The sequence below is a fragment of the Leopardus geoffroyi genome, chromosome C3 (genome assembly GCF_018350155.1).
Source record: "Leopardus geoffroyi isolate Oge1 chromosome C3, O.geoffroyi_Oge1_pat1.0, whole genome shotgun sequence".
NCBI lineage: Eukaryota > Metazoa > Chordata > Mammalia > Carnivora > Felidae > Leopardus > Leopardus geoffroyi.
This window is the reverse complement of record NC_059338.1, coordinates 119,515,954-119,540,903: the sequence shown is the minus strand read 5'-3', so window position 1 is coordinate 119,540,903 and position 24,950 is coordinate 119,515,954. Positions and strand designations below refer to the sequence as shown.

General features: G+C 36.2%; 1 protein-coding gene across 3 annotated transcripts in view; it reads right to left on the bottom strand.

Annotated features, from left to right (window-relative positions):
• CNGB3 (cyclic nucleotide gated channel subunit beta 3) overlaps positions 1–24,950 on the bottom strand; it is a 151,763-nt gene that overhangs the window by 52,198 nt on the left and 74,615 nt on the right. For all 3 annotated transcript variants that reach the window (XM_045454542.1, XM_045454543.1, XM_045454544.1), the window contains 5 exons: positions 22,176–22,240; positions 21,076–21,198; positions 7,627–7,768; positions 2,991–3,150; positions 1,648–1,745 (listed from right to left, as the gene is read on the bottom strand). In XM_045454542.1, coding sequence (XP_045310498.1) covers positions 1,648–1,745; positions 2,991–3,150; positions 7,627–7,768; positions 21,076–21,198; positions 22,176–22,240 — 588 coding nt within the window. The remainder of the gene's footprint in view (positions 1–1,647; positions 1,746–2,990; positions 3,151–7,626; positions 7,769–21,075; positions 21,199–22,175; positions 22,241–24,950) is intronic.

Here is a 24,950-nt window from a genome sequence, read left to right as displayed (position 1 = left end):
AACCAAAGCAGGAGGCATCACAATCCCAGATTTCAAGCTATACTACAAAGCTGTAATCATCAAGACAGTATGGTACTGGCACAAGAACAGACACTCAGAACAGAATAGAGAATCCAGTAATGGACCCACAAACATATGGCCAACTAATCTTTGACAAAGCAGGAAAGAATATCCAATGGAATAAAGACAGTCTCTTCAGCAAGTGGTGCTGGGAAAACTGGACAGCGACATGAAGAAAAATGAACCTGAACCACTTTCTTACACCATACACAAAAATAAACTCAAAATGGGTGAAAGACCTCAATGTAAGACAGGAAGCCATAAAAATCCTCGAGGAGCAAGCAGGCAAAAACCTCTTTGATCTTGCCCGCAGCAACTTCTTACTCAACACATCTCCAGAGGCAAGGGAAACAAAAGCAAAAATGAACTGTTGGGACCTCATCAAAATAAAAAGCTTCTGCACAGGGAAGGAAACAAGCAGCAAAACTAAAAGGCAACAGACAGAATGGGAGAAGATATTTGCAAATGACATATCAGATAAAGGGTTAGTATCCAAAATCTATAAAGAACTCATCAAACTCAACACCCAAAAAACAAATAATCCAGTGAAGAAATGGGCAAAAGACATGAATAGACACTTCTCCAAAGAAGACATCCAGATGGCCAACTAACACATGAAAAAATGCTCAACATCACTCATCATCAGGGAGATACAAATCAAAACTACAATGAGATACCACCTTACACCTGTCAGAATGGCTAACATTACCAACTCAGGCAACAACAGATGTTGGCGAGGATGTGGAGAAAGAGGATCTCTTTTGCATTGTTGGTGGGAATGCAAGCTGGTGCAGCCACTCTGGAAAACACTATGGAGGTTCCTCAAAAAAAAACTAAAAATAGAACTACCCTATGACCCAGCATTGCACTACTAGGCATTTATCCAAGGGATACAGGTGTGCTGTTTCAAAGGGACACATGCACCCCCATGTTTATAGCAGCACTATCAACAATAGCCAAAGTATGGAAAGAGACCAAATGCCCATCGATGGATGAATGGATAAAGAAGATGTGGTATATATAGACAATGGAGTCTTACTCAGCAATCAAAAAGAATGAAATCTTGCCATTTGCAACTACGTGGATGGAACTGGAGGGTATTATGCTAAGTGAAATTAGTCAGAGAAAGCAAATATCATATGACTTTACTCATATGAGGACTTTAAGAGACAAAACAGATGAACATAAGGGAAGGGAAACAAAAATAATATAAAAACGGAGAGGGGGACAAAACAGAAGAGACTCATAAATATGGAGAACAAACTGAGGGTTACTGGAGGGGTTGTGTGAGAGGCGATGGGCTAAATGGGTAAGGGGCACTAAGGAATCTACTCCTGAAATCATTGTTGCACTGTATGCTAATTTGGATATAAATTTTTAAAAATAAAAAATAAAATAAAAAAAATAAAGAAGTCATCTGCCAAAGACAGACCCAGTTTATTTGACTCTAACTTCACGTAAATTCTCCAGATTGCTGATTTTGTTAAAACATAAGGCAATAAAAATAATAAATCTGTATACAGTAAGAGCTTAGACTTTACAGAGAAATTGATATGGTGTTTTTCTCTTAATTATAAAAGCACTTGCCTTGAACAAGTCGACTTTGCTGATGATGCTGAGGTTCATATCCACGGTGAGGGCTAACTGCATGGTGACAGGCAGTGTACTGATCAGATCTGACTCATCTTTGCAAAGACAAAAACATAAACCCACAAGCAGAATAATTAAAAAAAGTCACCAAAGTATAAGAAAAATTTTTTAAATTAAGGAAACAAAATGCCAACTCTTTTTATAAACAGCTGCATCAAATTCTAGATTTTTATTACTTCTATTGGACATACATACATATCACAATAGCACTATCACTTTAATGAGAGAAAAGAAGTATAGTATTTTAACTACAAATGACATAATAGTTCTGAATAGTTTCAGAACATTGTGTTTATTGAAACTTTAGATATAAAGTTTAGTGATCATGGGACAATGGCTAGTGAACTACCTGGATGGAAAAAGGATCCAGTTCTTGTCTTTTGATCTACACATTCCAGCCCTAACATCCTGGGGATGACAAGTAATAATGAGTACCACCATGTGGCATTTGAAAGCTTACTGAGCTCTGTCACTATCTTAGGTAACCTTTGTGACAACCCTAAGGTAAGTGTTCTCATTCCTGCTTTGCAGAAAGAAGAAACAGAAAAACTGAAGCTCAGACAGGCTGTAAGTGACTTGTTCAATTGTGAATAATTGGTAGGTGGCTCAGCTTGGAATGGAATCTAAAAGAGAAATTGCTGAGTAAATTCAAATTATTGTTATTTACTTGCTTATTAACTCAATGAAGAATGTGAATACATTAAAGATTTGTCTGTATGTGAATGAAATGATAGGCCTTCAGGCTGATTAAATGTTCCATAAATAAATCTGCCCATTCTTAGTCTCTAGTATAGGACAAATTTCTGAGAGTTGATTATTTTTATGTTTTCTTACATCCATTTAGAAAAAAAGAATTGATACATTATATCCTTATTTTGATTCCAATATTCATTCTAAATCTGAAAATCCTTTCTATAAAAACATAACCCCTTGTTTCCAAGGGTTATTTGTCCTTAGTTCCCTCCTAAACCAAGGTGACGGAGTAGTATTTATAGTTGGAGAGAAAGAAGGAACCTGTTACTGCTCCTTTTGCTGCCCTTCCTCACTTGTCATGTCCTCAGGAATAGCTGTGGATGATCTTCCAGGATTTGCATAACCAGTAAGTTATGTCCGGGCATTTAAGGAAAAAAAATCTCATTGTATTAAATTAATACTTTGAAGAACATTTAGTTGTTTTCCAGTCTTTTGTTCAAGTCCAATTAGTGTCTGCTTCTAACTTACAGAACTTCCATTATATGACATGCTATACAGGGATTTAATCAGTAATCTGCCTTACTTACCTAGCATTCTTTGAGAATCCCATGTATATTCATACCAAGTCCGAACCCGCTTCTGCACACTCTTAGGAATGGAATAAGTATTCATGTAGGAAATGGTATGATCCATGCTGTTTCGGAAGTTGCTCTGATTGGCTGTAGCTGCTCCAATTACATCTTGCATCTGAAACCACAAATATGGTCACTCCACACCTGGCAGAGGAACTGAAAGAGTTTTTTACAAACCCAGGTGAATTAAGAGTTTGTATGAGGTACATTCCATTCTAATGCACTAACTACTAGATTTTTAACACACTGATATTGGGTCTTAATTTCAATCATTCACATAAAACAATGGGCAAATCATATCCTCCTTTTGACCCCATACATACAACAATAGGACCCGTCTTACCATGTGAAGTTTTTGGGAGGATTCAGACACATAATGCATGCATCTGCACACAATCTTCTTTGCAAACTTGTATATTACTGAAAAGATGTTAGTTGATATTTTAAAAATTATACAGCTTATGCTTATTCAAGGGACAAGGAAAGTTGAGCAATTACCTGGCAAAATGTTTAGTCCATTTTGGTGAGTCTCACTTTGAAAGAATCTTTCAAGACTATCCAGTGTGGCTGGCTATATAGACTCAATTCATCATGAAATTGCAACCTCTGTACTTCCCTTTGTGTTGTTTAGACAGATAAAATCAAATCTCATCATGCTTAAGGCACAGTATTCAGCAGAAGTTGAAATGTGCTGAAATTACTGAAGCATCATCTACTGCTGTGACAATACTTAAGGAACTGTCAGGTTTTAGTTCTTGGATGTTTATAACTCAGCCATAAAAACCCACTCTAGGTTAAAAGCTGATCTTTAAGGTCTCAGCACAAAAAAGATATATAGCTTGACTCTTCCTCTCACATAGAGGGAAGCAAGTGGTTGTAAATTTGCTTTGACTGTAGGTTTATAATACGGAGGAAAACCAGAGTCTTGCTTTTATATTCTCAAGACTTCGCTCATTCATTCTAGTAGCTGAACCTTTTCTGCTTATGGAAAAACTACTCATTCTTTGAAGTCTACCTCAAATGGCTCTTTTATTGTGGTGCCTTCCTCAGTTTCCATTTTTAGAGTCAATAAGTTCTTCTTATCAAAAGTATCTGCTGAGGAGCTATGCAGATAGTCAAACTAGATACATCTATTTCAGTCTCTGACTTCCTCCTTGGGGGCTATTCCAAATGTTCTTCTGCAACCTCAGTTACTAGATCTCCTTTTTACAAGCCATTCTTGACAGATGGAGAACATTACCAACTCACCTAAGGCCGTGAGAATTGGGACGTTAGGGGTTGGGTTGGGAAATTTAATAAAGTTTAAATTGGGAGCCGAGGACAATTAAAAGCATTATTGATCAATGTTGAAGGCCCAAAATCTATAGTGACAGGAATCTGAATGGTTTATGTGCTATCCTTCAGCAATGATGGTTTTGGTAGTGAGGTGAAGAATACATGTATTTCATGATGTGTTCCACATTAGGTGAAGAAAATGCCAGTCTTTATTAATTGTATCAGAGACTAGAATATTGTAGTTAAAATGTGATGATCACATCCAGGGTGTAGTTCTTGGTGTGGTTATATATGGGAATTTTGAATAAATGGGGATTTTGTCCCAGTCTCTCTTTTGTTTTTAACTGTTTTCCTCAGCATTTTTTAGTCACTGTGAAAGTTTAACCACAAATCTGTACCTCCTGTCTCAATCATATTTTTTTGTGACAGGAGGGGGTGGCAGGCTCTAGTATTACATTTTCAGTGGCTTGATATTTCTTCCTGTTCCTGTTGGAACCTCGAATTCAGTGTAAAGGCAGATGTGGTGTGGTGTGGTGTGTAAAGCAACACTTCTCAAACTTTCATGTGCATATAAATCACCTGAAAATATTGTTAAACTGTAGATTCTGATTCCTTAGTTCTGGGGTAAGGTCTGAAATCTGAATTTCCCAAGTGATGCTTCTGCTGCTAGTCCAAAGACCACATACTATATAGCAAAAGAACTGAACTCAAACTAGATATAATTTTTTAATCTTGTAGACATTGACTTGGACACAGTAAGTGCTAAATACGTGTTAGATTTTACTATTACTATCAACATTTCATGGCTGTATCATTTCACTGTGTGAATTACATGTATGAATTAGGTATGCCTCTTAATCTCTTTACACTGGAGTTTCCTCATCTATAAAAGTGAGACAGCAATGAAGGGGATATGGCTACCTCACACAGAATTTTATGAGAAATTATGAAATAATTTTATTTTTGCTATTTAAGTTCAAATTAATTGCATTAACCAGCTTTCCATTTTCAGTCATTGATGCGGTGACTGAGCCACTAAGATTATGGTATTTTATACTTAAAGTTTTTTTTTTAAGCAGGCTTCATGCCAAGTGTGGAGCCCAATGTAGGGTTTGAACTCATGACTCTGAGATCAAGACCTGTGCTGAGATCAGGATTTGGACGCTTAACTGACTGAGCCACCCAGGTGCCCCTATACTTATAATTTTTAACTGTTTGTGTATTCTTCCCAAACCTGAATATTTTCTAGAGTTTCCTTTACAGTCTCTCTCTCCATGATGTTACCATATTCAGGCTGGAGTTGCCATATCCCTATATATCCCTATATATCATGGTATTAACCATGTTTTTTTATTTTCTGTATTTTGATGCTTTGATATCTGGTACTACCCTGTCCAGAGTCAGCTGATTCCGAGAGATCGCAAACAACTCCACTGTGAGTGGGCTTTTATAGTCAAAGTAATCAATGTAGAGGCCATACTCCCAACAGCCTTCTTTATTGGGCTCTCATATTCCAGGCTACTATCCACCTGATCCACCGAATCACTCCAGAGCCAAGTACCAGACAGAGACAGTTCTTAAATCCCAGAACCTGCTAAAATTATCCAAACTAGCCAATCCTAAATCTGTTACCATGCTTCACCTGCTCCTTTCCTGGTGCTTCCCATGTGTCTCCCTTGGCATATTGTGACCCTTCCTTTTGAGTCTGTTTGTCTAACAAACTATCTTATCAATGCCAATTGTCTCTTGATTTGTTGGCTTCACCATATCTAAATAATAATAAAACCTCCTTTTTATTTTTTATTACTTTTTAAAGTGTTTACTTATTTATTTTGAGAGAGCGAGCAAGTGCATGCAAGTAGGGGAAGGGCAGAGAGAAAGGGAGAGACAGAATGCCAAGTAGACTTTGTACTGTCAGTGCAGAGTCTGACACAGGGCATGATCTCAAGAATGCATGAGATCATGACCTGAGCTGAAATTAAGAGTCCAACACTTAAGTGACTAAGCCACCCAGGTGCCCCAATAAAATCTACTTTTAAAGACAGTATCACCTCCTCCAATTCATATTATATTTTGATAATCTTCCTGAATTTCTCCTTTGTTCAAAATTCTCCCTTGGCTGACTTCCCACTGCCTTTAAGATAAAGTTCAACATCTTTAACACTCAGAGCCCTAAAATATTTTGTCTTTATGTACATCTCTAACCTTATTTACAAGCATCCTTCACTCCAGTCATGCTGGTACTCCTTCTATTTCCTCAAACATACTTGTTTTATATTGTTGCTATCTTTCACACACTATTTCTGATTGACTGGACTATCTGTCTATAATGACTGAATCCTATCTGTTTTATTAAGATGTTGCAAATACATTCTTCTCCAGGAAAACTTCTGGAAAACTTCCCTTTTCTTAACTAATATAATACAGCTTTCAAACTTTCCTCTGGTACTTACCATGGATAGCAGGTCCTGATATTCATTGATGTAGGATTTGAGTTTTGACTACTTGTGGTCAGCTTCAAATGTTATTAAAATAGCTTTTATTGCAAAATATTGTTAAAGCATGCAATTTATTCATACCACTGTGAGTGTGGTGAATGAGAAAGAATAATTTATCTAGTGGGAATAGTCAAATAGTCATTTTGTGAATTTGTCTAACTCTACCCAGCATACAAATCTCAACATGGGGCTTTTTTGTTCTCAAACATATGGCATATGAAGTACCTTCCAAGGAAGTATAACTTCTAAAAAACTATGTTGTCCAGCTTTTTTTTCTTATGCATCTGGGAATGCACAAAGATACTGGGTTCTATGCCTTGCAAATGCCAACTACCTTGCGGTAATTATTTGTGTTTGTTTAACTTTCTTACTAGACTGTGATTCCTTGAGAATAAGGACAAAGAGATGCCATAGTAAACATTTATGAACCAATGACTTATTAATTAAATTTATCTAAATGGCATTTGGGAGCCTATGGTTTAAATGACCTCTGAAGTTGATTTTAATCCAGGGATTTTATGAAAATGTTTGAAGTTTAATTAAAGAAGGGAGATTTTAAAGGTTTTTCAGGAAATTCCAAGTTAATAAGTCAATTTAGAAACTTGACTTTCTCTGGGAGTCTAACCTGACATTGTGGACAGGTCTTCTGATAGATTTAATGGTTTAAAAATTCAAAGGCAATGTTGGCTCATTCGCATCCTCCTCCAATTCATTAAAATAGATGAAAGATTGATTTTTTCTTCTGTAAATTTATAAAGACTTATTAGCCTTTCAAAAATAGCAGTATTATGTATTTAGAGATTCATATCTCCATTTACCTGACCAATTAAGCTGGAGAACACAAAAACTCCAGAAAAAAAATTCACCAGTTGAAAAACAATTTCAAATGATGTTTGTGGTTCTGGAAGGCCCCCAATAGTAATTAAAGTTCGAACGGCCCAGTAATAGCATCTCAGGTACCTGTGAAAAGAAAATATATCCATTTTGCCTTTTATTAGCACATTAAAATAGCACTATGCTTGGGAGTACAGATCACTACTAAATTATAACACATTTCCTCCTAATCAAGATTTTCTTTCTATAGGAAACATTAGCAAATACCATGTGTACCAACATAAACTTCTCAATAAACATAGTGAAATGACTAAATAATTAGTCCTAAGGAGGGTGTTTACTAGGTGTTCTGCTTATCTCTTGCTGCAAAACAGATAACCTCAAAATTTAGTGGTATAAAACAACTATTTCATTAGGGCCCATAAACCTTTGGGTTGGGTATTTATGTAAAGCCCAGCAGAGATGGCCCAGCAAGATGAGTGGACCCTCAGCTGGGGTGACTTGTATGACTGGTGGTCACTGGGCAGACTTATTGAGGCCAAATGTCTGGGAACTTGAATCTGTTGACTGGGTTTCTCTGTTCTCCACATTATATCTTTTTGGAATGCCCAAGATGTCTTCTCTCATGTGTCTGAACCTGGGCTGGCATAGTTGGAATAGCTGGGGCTGGCTGGGTATCCTTTTTTCAAGCAGCTTCTCAATATGACAAGCTTGAGCTTCCTCATACCATGGCAGTGTCAGAGTAGATGGGCTTCTTACCTGGTGGCTGGTTTCCCCCAGAGCCATAGTAGTCCTGACAGTAGCTATACAGTTTCTTATACCTCAGAAGTTGAGGAAAGGGATATTTGGATCCACCTTACAATGAGAGGAGCAGCAAAGAATTTGAGGGCATCTTTAAAGTACCACACTAGTGATTTGTGAGATCAAGGATATTTATAAAGATTGGAGAGCCTTTTATAGTGTAGATAGTTATTTTTACTTATAGAAAATATAGCAGATATGTTCCTCCTCTCTCTTCTCTACTTACATCTTATTACAGTATTCATTATATAAACCAGGACAGGGACAGAGACGTACGGACTTCAATCTTAAAAGGGAAATTTCTCTTAGGTATAACAGGTAATTTATCTAGAAATTTAGTATTGAAGAAAATTAAGTATAATAATATACTTGATTAATATAATAGTCAAGTTTAGAAATATACTTGATAAAGATTCTGTACTTAACTTGAACATTTGAAAGTAGAGAGACTGGTATCCTAAGAGCCCAGATAGGAAGAAAATCAGGAATCAAAGCAACAGAAAAGAATATAATAAAGATTAGGACAGAACATATAAGATTCACTTAACTACAAATGTCTATGCACTGAATACGGGAGCCCCCAAATATATAAAACAATTACTCACAAACATAGGCAACCTTATTGATAAGAATGTGGTAATTGCAGGGGACTTTAATACCCCACTTACAACAATGGATAGATCACCTAGACACACGGTCAATAAAGAAACAAGGGCCCTGAATGATACATTGGATCAGATGGACTTGACAGATATATTTAGAACTCTGCATCCCAAAGTAACAGAATATACTTTCTTCTCGAGTGCATGTGGAACATTCTTCAAGATAGATCACATACTGGGTCACAAAACAGCCCTTCATAAGTATACAAGAATTGAGATCATACCATGCATACTTTCAGACCACAATGCTATGAAGCTTGAAATCAACCACAGGAAAAAGTCTGGAAAACCTCCAAAAGCATGGAGGTTAAAGAACACCCTACTAAAGAATGAGTGGGTCAACCAGGCAATTAGAGAAGAAATTAAAAAATATATGGAAACAAACGAAAATGAAAATACAACAATCCAAACGCTTTGGGACGCAGCGAAGGCAGTCCTGAGAGGAAAATACATTGTAATCCAGGCCTATCTCAAGAAACAAGAAAAATCCCAAATACAAAATCTAACAGCACACCTAAAGGAAATAGAAGCAGAACAGCAAAGACAGCCTAAACCCAGCAGAAGAAGAGAAATAATAAAGATCAGAGCAGAAATAAACAATATAGAATCTAAAAAAACTGTAGAGCAGATCAATGAAACCAGGAGTTGGTTTTTTGAAAAAATAAACAAGATTGATAAACCTCTAGCCAGGCTTCTCAAAAAGAAAAGGGAGATGATCCAAATAGATAACATCGCAAATGAAAATGGAATTATTACAACCAATCCCTCAGAAATAAAACCAATTATCAGGGAATACTATGAAAAATTATATGCCAACAAATTGTGGACAACCTGGAAGAAATGGACAAATTCCTGAACACCCACATACTTCCAAAACTCAATCAGGAGGAAATAGAAAGCTTGAACAGACCCATAACCAGCAAAGAAATTGGATCAGTTATCAAAAATCTCCCAATAAATAAGAGTCCAGGACCAGATGGCTTCCCAGGGGAGTTCTACCAGACGTTTAAAGCAGAGATAATACCTATCCTTCTCAAGCTATTCCAAACAATAGAAAGGGAAGGAAAACTTCCAGACTCATTCTATGAAGCCAGTATTACTTTGATTCCTAAACCAGACAGAGACCCAGTAAAAAAAGAGAACTACCGGCCAATATCCCTGATGAATATGGATGCAAAAATTCTCAATAAGATACTAGCAAATCGAATTCAACGGCATATAAAAAGAATTATTCACCATGATCAAGTGGGATTCATTCCTGAGATGCAGGGCTGGTTCAACATTCGCAAATCAATCAACGTGATACATCACATTAATAAAAGAAAAGATAAGAACCATATGATCCTGTCAGTCGATGCAGAAAAAGCATTTGACAAAATTCAGCATCCTTTCTTTTTAAAAAAATTTTTTTTAACTTTTATTTATTTTTGAGACAGAGAGAGACAGAGCATGAACTGGGGAGGAGCAGAGAGAGAGGGAGACACAGAATCTGAAACAGGCTCCAGGCTCTGAGCTGTCAGCACAGAGCCCGACGTGGGGCTCGAACTCATGGACCGTGAGATCATGACCTGAGCTGAAGTCGGATGCACAACCTACCAAGCCACCCAGGCACCCCTCAGCATCCTTTCTTAATAAAAACCCTCGAGAAAGTCGGTATAAAAGGAACATAGTTAAACATCATGAAAGCCATTTATGAAAAGCCCACAGCTAACATCATCCTCAATGGGGAAAAACTAAGAGCTTTTCCCCTGAGATCAGGAACACAACAGGAATGTCCACTCTCACCGCTGTTGTTTAACATAGTGTTGGAAGTTCTAGCATCAGCAATCAGACAACAAAAGGAAATCAAAGGCATCAAAATTGGCAAAGATGAAGTTAAGCTTTCACTTTGTGCAGATGACATGATATTATACATGGAAAATCCGATAGACTCCACCAAAAGTCTGCTAGAACTGATACATGAATTCAGCAAAGTCGCAGGATAAAAAATCAGTGTACAGAAATCAGTTGCATTCTTATACACTAATGATGAAGCAACAGAAAGACAAATAAAGAAATGGATCCCATTCACAATTGCACCAAGAAGCATAAAATACTTAGGGATAAATCTAACCAAAGATGTAAAAGATCTGTATGCTGAAAAGTATAGAAAGCTAATGAAGGAAATTGAAGAAGATACAAAGAAATGGAAAAACATTCTGTGCTCATGGGTTGGAAGAATAAATATTGTCAAAATGTCAATACTACCCAAAGCTATCTACACATTCAAAATGGCACCAGCATTCTTCTCGAACCTAGAACAAGCAATTCTAAAATTCATATGGAACCACAAAAGGCCCCGAATAGCCAAAGGAATTTTGAAGAAGAAGACCAAAGCAGGAGGCATCACAATCCCAGACTTTAGCCTCTACTACAAAGCTGTAATCATCGAGACAGCATGGTATTGGCAAAAAAACAGACACATAGACCAATGGAATAAAATAGAAACCCCAGAACTAGACCCACAAACATATGGCCAACTGATCTTTGACAAAGCAGGAAAGAATATTCAATGGAAAAAAGACAGTCTCTTTAACAAATGGTGCTGGGAGAACTGGACAGCAACATGCAGAAGATTGAAACTAGACCACTTTCTCACACCATTCACAAAAATAAACTCAAAATGGATAAAGGACCTGAATGTGAGACAGGAAACCATCAAAACCCTAGAGGAGAAAGCAGGAAAAGACCTCTCTGACCTCAGCCACAGCAATTTCTTACTTGACACACCCCCAAAGGCAAGGGAATTAAAAGCAAAAATGAACTCTTGGGACCTCATGAAGATAAAAAGCTTCTGCACAGCAAAGGAAACAATCAACAAAAGTAAAAGGCAACCGACAGAATGGGAAAAGATATTTGCAAATGACATATCGGACAAAGGGCTAGTATCCAAAATCTATAAAGAGCTCACCAAACTCCACACCCGAAAAACAAATAATCCAGTGAGGAAATGGGCAGAAAACATGAATAGACACTTCTCTAAAGAAGACATCCAGATGGCCAACAGGCACATGAAAAGATGCTCAACGTTGCTCCTCATCAGGGAAATACAAATCAAAACCACACTCAGATATCACCTCATGCCAGTCAGAGTGGCCAAAATGAACGAATCAGGAGACTATAGATGCTGGCGAGGATGTGGAGAAACGGGAACCCTCTTGCACTGTTGGTGGGAATGCAAACTGGTGCAGTCGCTCTGGAAAACAGTGTGGAGGTTCCTCAAAAAATTAAAAATAGACCTCCCCTATGACCCAGCAGTAGCACTGCTAGGAATTTACCCAAGGGATACAGGAGTACTGATGCATAGGGGCACTTGTACCCCAATGTTTATAGCAGCACTCTCAACAATAGCCAAATTATGGAAAGAGCCTAAATGTCCATTAACTGATGAATGGAAAAAGAAATTGTGGTTTATATACACAATGGAATACTACATGGCAATGAGAAAGAATGAAATATGGTCCTTTGTAGCAACATGGATGGAACTGGAGAGTGTGATGCTAAGTGAAATAAGCCATACAGAGAAAGACAGATACCATATGTTTTCACTCTTATGTGGATCCTGAGAAACTTAACAGAAACCCATGGGCGAGGGGAAGGTAAAAAAAAAAAAAAAGAGGTTAGAGTGGGAGAGAGCCAAAGCATGAGACTCTTAAAAACTGAGAACAAACTGAGGGTTGATGGGGGGTGGGAGGGGTGGGAGGGTGGGTGATGGGTATTGAAGAGGGCATCTTTTGGGATGAGCACTGAGTGTTGTATGGAAACCAATTTGACAATAAATTTCATATATTGAAAAAAAAAGATTCACTTAATTACATTTGGCTAAGGGTTTCATGGAGTCTATAGTGAAGTGGGAATGAAAGTTGGTATTAGTCTCATTGTATATTTATTGTAATCTTTGTGCATGATTAGATATACTACTTGGTATATTCCATATACCACTGAATTTCTAAAGAAAAATGTGCTGTATATATACAACATCTCCATATATTATTGCAGAGAGGCACTGGATTTAGTGGGTTCCATCTAGCAATTCTAGTTTCTAGGGTAGACACAGAAAAGCAGTACTGTTTACAGAATCCTAGACCTAGTTGGCTTTTTTTTTTGTCTAGGTGTGCCACATAAATATTTGTACTTCAGGTAATCGTGTTTTAGTTTTTGAGCAAGGGTGGTCATTTTCTTGTGAAAAAGTTTACAGTTTTCAGATCTTCAAGCAGCAGGGAGTTGGAGGTTTACAAAGAATCAAACTTCAGTTAAAGTCAATATTCAAAAACAGATCTAGAAAGAAATCATTCATTTTGAAATTCAATACCTTTTCAAGGATATGAGTTTGTATTTTTTTTAAAACCTGGTGGAACAGAAAAATAATTAACTCTTTGGAGGGTATGAAACCAGTGTGCCAAGAGAATAAAAATATTACCACTTTGCAATTTTTTCTAGCAAGTTTCTTTGGACTTACTAATATTACAGTGAACTGGATGTCAAATAGAACCACCTTGAAGAAGTACAGAATTAATTTTATGGATTGCATTTTAACTTTTCAAATTCCAATTTAATTTCCTATTACCTGATTTAGTTTGGTCACCGACCTAGGACCTGTGGGTCTTTTTAAATTAAGGAAATATATTGAACCCAATACTATCCAGAATGGGACAGGGACTAGATTCTCTCCCTACACGGCCATCTCCCTTACAAGTGTTGGGATTATTGTCTTCTTCAAAGTCACTGCAATGTTAGCAGGAACAAATACATGAATTACTTTCTCTAATTTTCTTATTTGTGAATGCCAGGAGATAACAATCAAATGTGAAACTTAGGCATTGATTTTCCAAATCTGAAGAGTTAGCCTTGAACTATTTTTTGTTGTTTACGAATTAGTCTGCTATGTTAATTGGAAGTTTTCTGCCTTAATGCTTTGAAGTTTATTTTTGGATTCTTTTCTCAGTCATGTCTCATGCACTCAGACATGCACAACCAAAGGTAAGATTTGTAATTTAATTAGATGGCATCTTATTGATTTTTCTAGGATTAGCTTAATTAGTCAAGTGTGTCCACCTCTAATATTAACATGCCAGGCAGATAGATCTTTTCAAGGAGATTCTATCTGGCTGATTTAATACATGAACTATCTAACAGGCTGTATATATAGCGTTCCAAGTTAGAACACTAAGGCAGAATTTGACATAAAACCATAAAAAAACATTTAGTGTTGAAAACAGAAATTCTTCTGTGAAACAAACATGATATGAAACTTCCCCCCAAGATTTCATTATAAAAAATTTCAAATAAACAGAAGAATCACAAGAATTTTACAGTGAGCACCCACTTTTTATAGTGAACACCTAGATTCTGCTATGAACATTTTATTCTACCTGCTTTGTCACATATCCTTCCACTTTTTCATTCAGGAATCCATCTTACTTTTTGGATGCATTTCAAAGTAATTTGCCAACCATAGATACTTCCTTCTAAATACTGTGCTTTAGAATATATATATTAACCAGAGTTTGATATTTATGTAGAGTTATTTTAAAATTTTGAAAATACAATACATCTTAAGTATATTATTTGATGAATTTTGACAAATGTATACACTTGTGTAACCCAAACACCGATCAAGACCTAGAACATTCTATCTCTCCAGAAAGCTCCCTCATTCCTTTTCCCAGAGGCAACCAGTCTTCTAATGTTTTCTACCAGAGATGAAGTTTTGCCTGTTTTAGAATTTCACACAAATGAAATCACATCACATGTACACTTTTCTGTAAGATGTCTTTCACTCAGAATAATGATTTTGAAATTTATTCATGTTGTGTGTATCAATAGTTTATGCTTTTTAATTGCTGAGTATTATGCATTGCATGAACATAGCACAGTTTGTTTATTCTCCTGTGTATGAACACCTAGGCTGTCTCAAGTTTTTGGTTGTTATGAATAAACATTCTTGAATGTACTTATATGAGTTTTTAATAGACATATATTTTTATTTATTTTGGGTATTTATGTTTGAATTTTTGTTTGTAAGGTATATATTCCCCCCCCCCTTTTTTTTAATTTTTTTTTTCAACGTTTATTTATTTTCGGGACAGAGAGAGACAGAGCATGAACGGGGGAGGGGCAGAGAGAGAGGGAGACACAGAATCGGAAACAGGCTGCAGGCTCTGAGCCATCAGCCCAGGGCCTGACGCGGGGCTCGAACTCACGGACCGCGAGATCGTGACCTGGCTGAAGTCGGACGCTTAACCGACTGCGCCAACCAGGCGCCCCAATTTTTTCCACGTTTTTATTTAAACTCCAGTTAGTTAACATACTGTGTAACATTAATTTCAGTGTAGAATCTAGTGATTCATCACTTACATACAACATGTAAGGTGTACGTTGAATTGTAAAAGAAATCGTCAAATCTTTTCCCAAAGTGGTTGCCATTTTGCGTTCCCTTCAACAATGTATGAGGGTTTCATTTGCTTCACGTTCTTAACCTAACACTTGGTATTTACAGTCTTTTTATTTTTGGCTATTTTGGTGGATGTGTAGTGGGACATGTAACTTTTTTTTTTTAAGTAGGTTTCACGCCCAGCACAAGCCTAGTGTGGGGCCTGAACTGATGACCTTGAGATCAAGACTTGAGCTGAGATCAAGAGTCTGACACTTAACTGACTGAGCCACCTAGGCACCCTGGGTAAATGCAATTTTTAACAGGATCTAATTTAATACTTTTTGTGTGTATTTTCTTAACTGCTGCTATCCATCTTAGTCCCAAATTTCTGTAAATTTATCACTGGAGGCACTGAGTATGAGGGAACATGTTCACATTAGAAGGTAAGTTCCAAAAAGACAGCTATTTATGGACTTAGCACAATAAGAGTTTAATAATATTTGTTGAATGATATGAAAGAATAAGTGAATGGTTATGCACACCTAGACTTATTGAAATAAAAACATGGGAAGACTACATCTGTGAGCACATCTGTGAAATCTCCTTTCAGACTCCTCCCTGTCATGCTGCCAGCTGCCTTTCCTCTCCTTTCTGGTCCACTAAACTCGTTGCTGTTCTGGTATGTTTCTGTTACATCCAAAGGGTGTGTAGTGTCTAGTGTGAAGACTTTTCTTTTTTCTTTTCTCTTCTTTTCTTTTTTCTTTTCCCTCCCCTCCTGTCCCCCCTCCCCTCCTTTCCTCCCTTCCTTCTTTCTTTCCTTCCTTCCTTCCTTCCTTCCTTCCTTCCTTCCTTCCTTCTCTGTCGGTTTCTGAACTGAAGTATAGGAGATCCTGAATAATTACCTTCATCTATCCCAGTCTCATCATCTTTATGTGTAGAATGAAGGGTGGTAAGTTGTCCTAAATTTCCCTAGCACTATGGTATAGTAAATTCATTCCTTCCTTACCCTGTCGAAAATCATGATTCCCATGATGCTTTGCATGGTTTCTACTCTTGCATTTGAAGGTATATATTTTAAGGATTGGGGCTAGGCATTTAAGACATTTGTGGACACTGGGAAATTTATGCCAGTAAATGACTAAACTGTGGTATACATGGACAAAGGACAAACGTACATTGGGGATATTTCTGTGTTCCAAATAACCTTAACTGCTTATGTTTTCTTTTTGAGCTAAGCCTTTTCCTTCTTTGTCAAATTTCACAGTTGACTGAAGGATGCCATCTATTCAATATGAATGAAAATAACTCCTTGTCTTCTATTGAAATGAACAGACATTATTATTCTGGTAAGGATTAATGGAATAGAATTAAACTTGACTCTTATTTTAATTGTTCACAATGTTCTACTTATGATCCACAATTTGCTGCCTAATTCTAATGAGGGCAAAGGATATGAGTCCAGTGGCCTCATAAACAACCTTCACTTTATAGGTCATCAGAAACTATCACAAGGGTTAAGTAAGAAATGTTTTGGGCTTACAAAGCCAAGAGTATTATGAAGAGATAGAAGGGGCATAGTAGTGGATGGTGATGTTTAAAAACTTCAAGGAAAATGTAAGTATGTTAATAACTACCATATGCAATCTTACAATATATAAAAATGCAGCAGCATTTATATATTATAAATACATATAAAACATATACAAAATACATATGCCCCTGACAGCTGGTAATAGGATTATTAGAGCTTAGGTTTTGAGTAAGAACCCTTCAATGAGCAGAGCAGAGCCTATGAAGTAATTCTTATCTTGATAATCAGAGAATGTGGGCTGTATGATACCAATGCTGTGAAATGTAGTGAAAATTGCCTATTGGCAAGAAAACTACCACTTTTTGTAATTTTCCGTGAATGATTAAAAAGAATGGGTGGTTTCTAATTCTTGGGTGCAAAGAGCTATTTTTATCTGTTAAATTAAGCTTGTTTTAAAAAGCTTCTGCACAGGGTGAAGGAAACAATCAACAAAACTAAAAGGCAATCTTTGGAACAGGAAGAGATATTTGCAAATGACATATCTGATAAAGGGTTAGTATCCAAAACCTATAAAGAACTTATAAAACTCAACACTCAAAACCCAAAAAAATCCAGTGAAGAAATGGGTAGAAGACATGAACAGACACTTTTCCAAAAGAAGACATCCAGATGGCTAACAGACACATGAAAAGATGCTCAACACCACTCATCATAGGGAAATACAAATCAAAACCACAATGAGATGCTACCTCACACTTGTCAGGATGGCTAGAATTAACAACTCAGGAAACAACAGATGTTGGCAAGGATGTGGAGAAAGGAGACCCCTTTTGTACTGTTGGTGGGAATGCAAATTGGTTCAGCCACACTGGAAAACAGTATGGAAGTTCCTCAAAAATTTAAAAATAGAACTATCCTACGACTGAGCAATTGCACTACTAGGTATTTATACAAAAGGATACAAAAGTGCTGATTTGAAGGGGCACATGCACTCTGATGTTTATATAGCAGCATTATCAATAATAGCCAAAAATATGGAAAGAGCGCAAATGTCCATTGACTGATGAATGGATAAAGAAGTTGTGACTGATGAATGGATAAAGATGTAACATATATATATATATGTATAATGTAATATTATTCAGCCATGAAAAAGAATGAAATCTTGCCATTTTCAGTGAAGTGGATGGAGCTGGAGTGTATTATGCTAAACAAAATAAGTTAGTCAGAGAAAGACCAATACCATATGATTTCACTCATGTGGAATTTAAGAAACAAAATAGATGAACATTAGGGGAAAGAAAAAAAGAGGGAGGCAAACCATAAAAGAGACTCTTAACTATAGAGAAAAAACTGAGGGTTGCTGGAAGGGAGGTGGGTGGGGGGAAGGGTTAAATGAGTGATGGGTATTAAGGAAGGCATTTGTTGTGATGAGCACTGAATGTTGTATATAAGTGATGAGTCACTAAATTCTACTCCTGAAACTAATGTTACATTATATGTTAAGTAACTAGAATTTAAGTAAAACTAGAAGCATAAAAAAAATCAAGCTTGTTAAGTGGGTTCTCAAATCTTTTATATCTTTACTAATTGTTTTGGTTGCTTGGTCAATAAATAGTTGTGTGTTGATACCGCACACTTTGATGGCACATTTGCCAATTTCTCTTCCTTCTATTAATTTTTGCTCTATGACTTTCTTTGATTTATTGTAAGTATTTTATTAGCATATACACATTTAGAATTGGGATATACTGATGGTGAATTGAAATTTGTACCATTTTATGGTAATCTTTTTATACACAATAATTAAAAAAATTTTTTTAACATTTATTTATTTTTTGAGAGACAGAGACAGAACATGAGCGGATAGGGGACAGAGAGAGAGGGAGTCACAGATTCCGAAGCAGGCTCCAGGCTCTGAGCTGTCAGCACAGAGCCTGATGCGGGGCTCAAACTCACAAACTGTGAGATCATGATCTTGAGCCGAAGTCGGACTCTTAACCGACTAAGCCACCCAGGCGCCCCTAGAATAATTTTTGTTTTAAAGTCTATTCTGACCATTATTAATTGGCAATCTCTTTAAGTTAGTGAATTTAGTCCATATTAATTTATTGTGCTTATTGGTATATTTTAAGTTGTTTCTACTATCTTATTTTGTGTTGTTTTGCCTTTCTGCTTTTCTATTTTCTATATTTCTCCCCAGAACTTCCTTACTTTGTTTTTGCCTTTTTTTAAATTTTTTGGACTTGTTGAAATTTTTTTTTTAGTTTTTTCATTCCTTTTTTCCCCCTTCTACTGAGTAAGAAGTTATGTTCTTTATTTCTGTTCCACAGTGGCTATCTCACCATTCTGCTCCAAGTTATTATACACATTTATTTTTTAGACTTTGGAGACTCTTTTTACTTTGTAGAGAATTCAATAATTATTGAAAACTACTTTATTGTAAGTTATTTAGAAATGTATATTATAACAAGTAATTTTATGACAAAAATTATAAATAATATATTTTGTCTTTTAGAGAAGAGGTGCTTTGGATATCTGGTCTGCACTGGAGTGGGAATTATAAGTCTAAAATGTTAGCAAACATTAGCTTAAATTTCTTATGGGTTGAAGCTGGTTTCTTTTTTCTTGTTATAACACAGATCTGATCATTACCTCTTTTTGCTTACTTCCTTTCTTCTTCCCTGCCTTCTTTAAGTACTTAACATATAGTAAGTGTTTTAATATACTTAACAGTGTTCTAGGCCTGGGAACAAGATATAGTCTCTAGAAATGCTGCAGAGAGACATCCAGGTGTGAAAAGAGAAATAGTTCCACTTTTTCTGGAAGGCATTTTGATGCATCTCTATTATCTTGCTGATTTGATAAGAAGCGTTATCAGACTGAGGCTGCTAATAATGTTAGATTACACACTCACTTTTAGGCATTATTTAATACAGTTGGTGCCTTACTCATTTTTCTATATAAATTCATCATTTATATTAAACTAAATATATACTTAATCCACATTCTAAAGGAAATTACTTGTAGATTTGGTTATAAACTTTCCAGGAATAGATATTCTGTGTGTGTGTGTGTGTGTGTGTGTGTGTGTGTGTGTGTGTGTGATATGTTTTCCCAGTCAGTGAGCCTTCTTGACTTTAAATTTCTAACATCAGTTCTGGTTAAAAGTTCAAAAAAATGTTGTTTTAATCCCTCACACATATTCCGCTCACTCTAGGTGGTGTGTAATTTTGTGAGGTATCTTCACTCCTATAATTGCTTTCTTTCCCAAGGCTGCTGTGAGTTGCTCTTCAAAGTCATGCTGGGACCTGCCCTTTTCCATTAAGGACATTGCCTTATAATAAGCTCAATGTCACTTCATTGGAGCAGAAAGTTAGGGGAGTCTACTTTATGCCAGGTTCTTGTATCTACCAAAAGGAGATCTCACTATTAAATAACCTAGTTGCCATTCCTGAGTCCTGATTCTACTGCCCTAAATTTTTCAAATGATCTCTTTTATTCCTGTGATACTTGCATATCTAATTGTCAAGTTTAATTTATGGTCCTTGTTACTCTGTAAGTATTTAATTGAGTTAGTTGTTATAGCTGACTCATAAACCCATAAAACCCTTCAGTGGTAAACTAATTAGCTACCTCACCTGACCTCCAAATAATTAACATTGTTCATTACTAACAATCAGCACTGGAGTTATTAAAAGTTATCTTATCACTCAGTTGTCTAAAGCAGAGGCTTTCAAACTTTTCTGATCATAATCCAGAGCAAGAAATGCATTTCCCAGGTCAACCCAGGATGCATGCACGCACACACACACACACACACACACACACACACACACACATCTACTAGGTACGACAGACTGATATTTTCTATTTTATTCTCCTCTGCTTTATTTTCTTTCACTTAGAAACATACTGCCTATTAATGGATTGTGACTTACAGTTTCAAAAACACTAGCTTAAGGAAACATGTACACTGAAACAAAAAGTTAAGAATCCATGTTTCCTTCAAATTAAAACTTACTTGTTTCCTTCACCATCATACACCCATTTAGTAGTTCCAATTCCTTCATAGTCTGAAGCCCAGTAATAAATACAGGCATTAATGTGCAGAGTAAACAGCAAGTATCCAGTTGTTCGAATGACTCTGCCAAGGAGAATAAATGCAAAGAGACGCTCATGTTGTTTCTGGAATACAGCCTCTTTTAACATTTTCTTTTTCTTAAAGTCTCCACTGAATCTCCTTGCTTTAAATTTGTGAACTGTTAACTCTCGTTAGTACAGTATAAAATGATGGTGCCATTGCATGTTTTCTAACTGCAATGTCTTCACTGGGACTGACAGAGTGTAAAAAAAAAAAAACCCTTCCTCTCTTTTCACAGATGGTATGAATCAACTCCCTGAAAGACATGCCTCGAGGGTCACCTCTCCACTTTGAGTCCCATAAAATACGCCACGCTGATTTAACTGGATATCTCTGAAAAGCTCGTGGGACTTTACGCTACGATTAATAGTGACTAGAAGTCTTCTGTGCAAGTGAAGTTCAGGACAGCAAATGAATGAAATTCAGATTAAAATGAATTGTCATGTTGGGGTGCCTGGGTGGCCCAGTCGGTTAAGTGTCCAGCTTCTGCTCAGGTCATGATCTCAGGGTTCATGGGTTTGAGCCCCACGTGGGGCTCTGTGCTGACAGCTCAGAGCTCTGAGCTTGGAGCCTGCTTCAGATTCTGTCTCCCTCTCTCTCTCCCCTCCCTGCTCACACTCTGTCTTTCTCTCTCTCTGTGTTTCAAAAATAAACATTTAAAAAAGATGAATTGTCATGAGAAAGATGCAGAATCAATTTGTGAAGGAACACATTTATCTGTACTTGTTATGACTGAAGCAGGTAATACATTCTATTTTTAGTCCTATATTCTTATAAAATCTAATATGATTTTCATGCTTTTATCTCACTTCAAAATATTCAAGTCTGTTTTAGAACATAACCCTATATTTTATAGAACCAAAAATTTGAGATTATTCTGTTTCTTTCACAGGGATATCATATTCTTTCCAAATGCTGGCTAAACTGTTGTGCCATTGCTTTCTCTGCCACCCCTGGAAGTATACTGAGTCATACTTTACCTGTAGATATATGCCTTGTCCATTATAGACTCTAGGTGATGATTAAACTCGAAAAATGAAGTGTACTATGTAGAAAACGAACAAAAGAAATCCCAAAGTGTGTTAGTCTTAAATACATATATTTAAATCAAACTATGTAAAATAAATTTTATTTGTTACTTAAAATAATTCCATTCATAAGTCTTCAAAACAACCAAACAAACAACAAGGGTCTATTTATTTGTATCTTCCTCTGGTCAGTACATTTTAGAGTGGTGCAAACTCCCAGTGCTTCTTGCTTTATTTTATTTCTACTCTCTAGTTACAGTCTTGTTTGTAATGTCTTTGAAAATCAAGCTTAAAAACATTTCTTTCCCTTTTCTTTTTAAAGCATCTAACAGAACTCTATTTTACAATAATTTAAATCACACTCACCCTAAGACACAACTAAAATAGGAAAAGTATAATATAATATATTGAAGTCATAAATAGGTGTTAAGTCCAGTTGCTTAACACTAGCATTATTTTTAAGCAAGTTGCATTAAATGAGCATTTACTTCAACAAAATTTAAAGTCCAGTAATAGTAGCATTGGTTAGCTATTCTTGACATTGTTCAAAGAGGTACAGTGAGTTTACATGCATGTAATCCAGAGTTGCTATTTCCCTCAAGGTCTCTTCCTGCTTACATCTTCTTCTATCTCAACTCATACACCCTACATGAACTCCTCTTTCATTACTATATGCAGTATAAGGCAAGAGGAAGAGCATGAAATCCAGAGCCAAACTCCAATCTCACCTCTGCCATTTACCAACTATGCAACATTGGAAAAGTCACTAAATATTTCTGTATCTTGGTTTCCTCATCTGTAAAATGGGAACAGTAAGACAACATATCTCCTGAAGCAGTTGCATCCATACAAGAGTTAGTGTATTTAGTTATTTAATTATTAATTTAAGACTCACAGAATCTTACAGATATAAGGGACTATTGAATATTACTTAGTTCATGGTTTATTTAGTTCAAAATTGATCCGATGTAAATATGACTGCAATAGAACATTTAAAATTACAAAACAGATATAATAGGAATCACTGTTTACCTAGAAATACACACAAATGACTTGTTTTTCCAGAATCCTAAGTAGGAAAAATCCCTCATTCGGTTGAGATAATTTCAATTTGTGGTAACTTGTTTATTGTGCTCTTAATAGAAATTTGCACAAAGGTGTTTTTAAGTTTAGCTTAAGTGTTCACTGTAGAGAAAATTTATATTTTTAATTTGTATTCTCATATATAATTTGGAGACTGAGAAACGAAATTTTTCCTAGGGAATTGTGCATTAAAATGACACACTTATTTGTGAAATGACTAGACTATTGGGCTATGAAAACAAGATCAATGTTGACTTTCAGGGTATTCTATATTTAAAAAGGCTATTGAATATAGAGAGTCTTTGGACACCTCAGAGATACAGAGATGAGGTGTAAAGAGTTGGCTTTTTACAAGTTTTTATTATAATGCCAGACAAACTCCCAAATCCATAGGAACCTGAGTCTTCCTGGAAAGTTGGTTATCTCTGAGCAGGAATCTCTGGCAACTTTCATGTGTGATTAGACATTTGATGAGGGATGGCCTGCCTGCTAAGTTGCTTGGAAAGTTAAGTTTTGCTCCAATCTAGACCCACATTCCAAGGTGAAACCAAAAATCTCTAGAGTTGTCTTAAATGTGTTAAAATATAAAGGAAAGTCCCTTTCAACTTGAAAAAAATTATGGGTGGGGTGCCTGGGTGGCTCAATCAGTTAAGCATCTGACTTGGCTAAGGTCATGATCTCTTAGTTTGTGAGTTAAGCCCTGCATTGGGTTTTGTGCTGACAGCTCAAGGCCTGGAGCCTGCTTCAGATTTTGGGTCTTCCTCTCTCTCTGCCCCTCCCTGGCTCTCTCTCTCTCTCTCTCTCTCTCTCTCAAAAATAAATAAACATTGAAAAAAATTTAAAAAAAAAACCCAAAAATTATGGGCATGGAAGGAAAGCCCTTTCAGGTTGAGGTTTATTTGCCAATTTGATTATAGTAAAAAATTTGGAGTCAAAAACATGTGATAGAATCTACATTTTTTCACCCTGCTAATCCTCATCTCTAAAATGAAGTTATTCGAGGAATAAATGGTGTCACGAATATTAAGTTTGACGAAGTTTGCAGCCCCAAGCATGTATTCAACAAAGAGCTGCTGCTTTTTTTTTTTTTTTTTTTTTTTTTTTTTTTTGCTGCTATTGCTGCTGTTGTCAGGCTCCACCATGTCCCCAGGTTATGCTGTATTGTCTTCCCAAGATGTGAGAGAGATAACCACTTAAAATTTATAAAATCTTTGGTGTTCCTTTTATAAAGGTTGTTTTTGGGAATACATTATTGTTGCTATTTTTAAAGATTTACATGAAATTTCACATCCTGACTCTCCTCAGATTTGTTTTAGGTGCCTGATGAAGCTGAGTTATAAAATGTTTATATCTTAGAATCTTTTTGAATAGGTAATGCATTTCCACAGTTTAAAAACAATAGGAAACATATGCCTTCAAAGTCTTGCTCCCATTCCTGTCCCTATTCATTCTAATTTTCCCTCCTGCCTTCCATCCCCACCCCAGCTAACCATTTTTATTAAATTCATTTGGTAGTTTTTCACTGTTTATATAAATACAAAGAAATGGAATATTTTCCTCTTTCTGTTATAGAAAAGTTAGTAATGTTCTATAAACTATTCCATAACTAGCTTTTAAAAAAATTATCCTTAAGGTCTTCCTGTA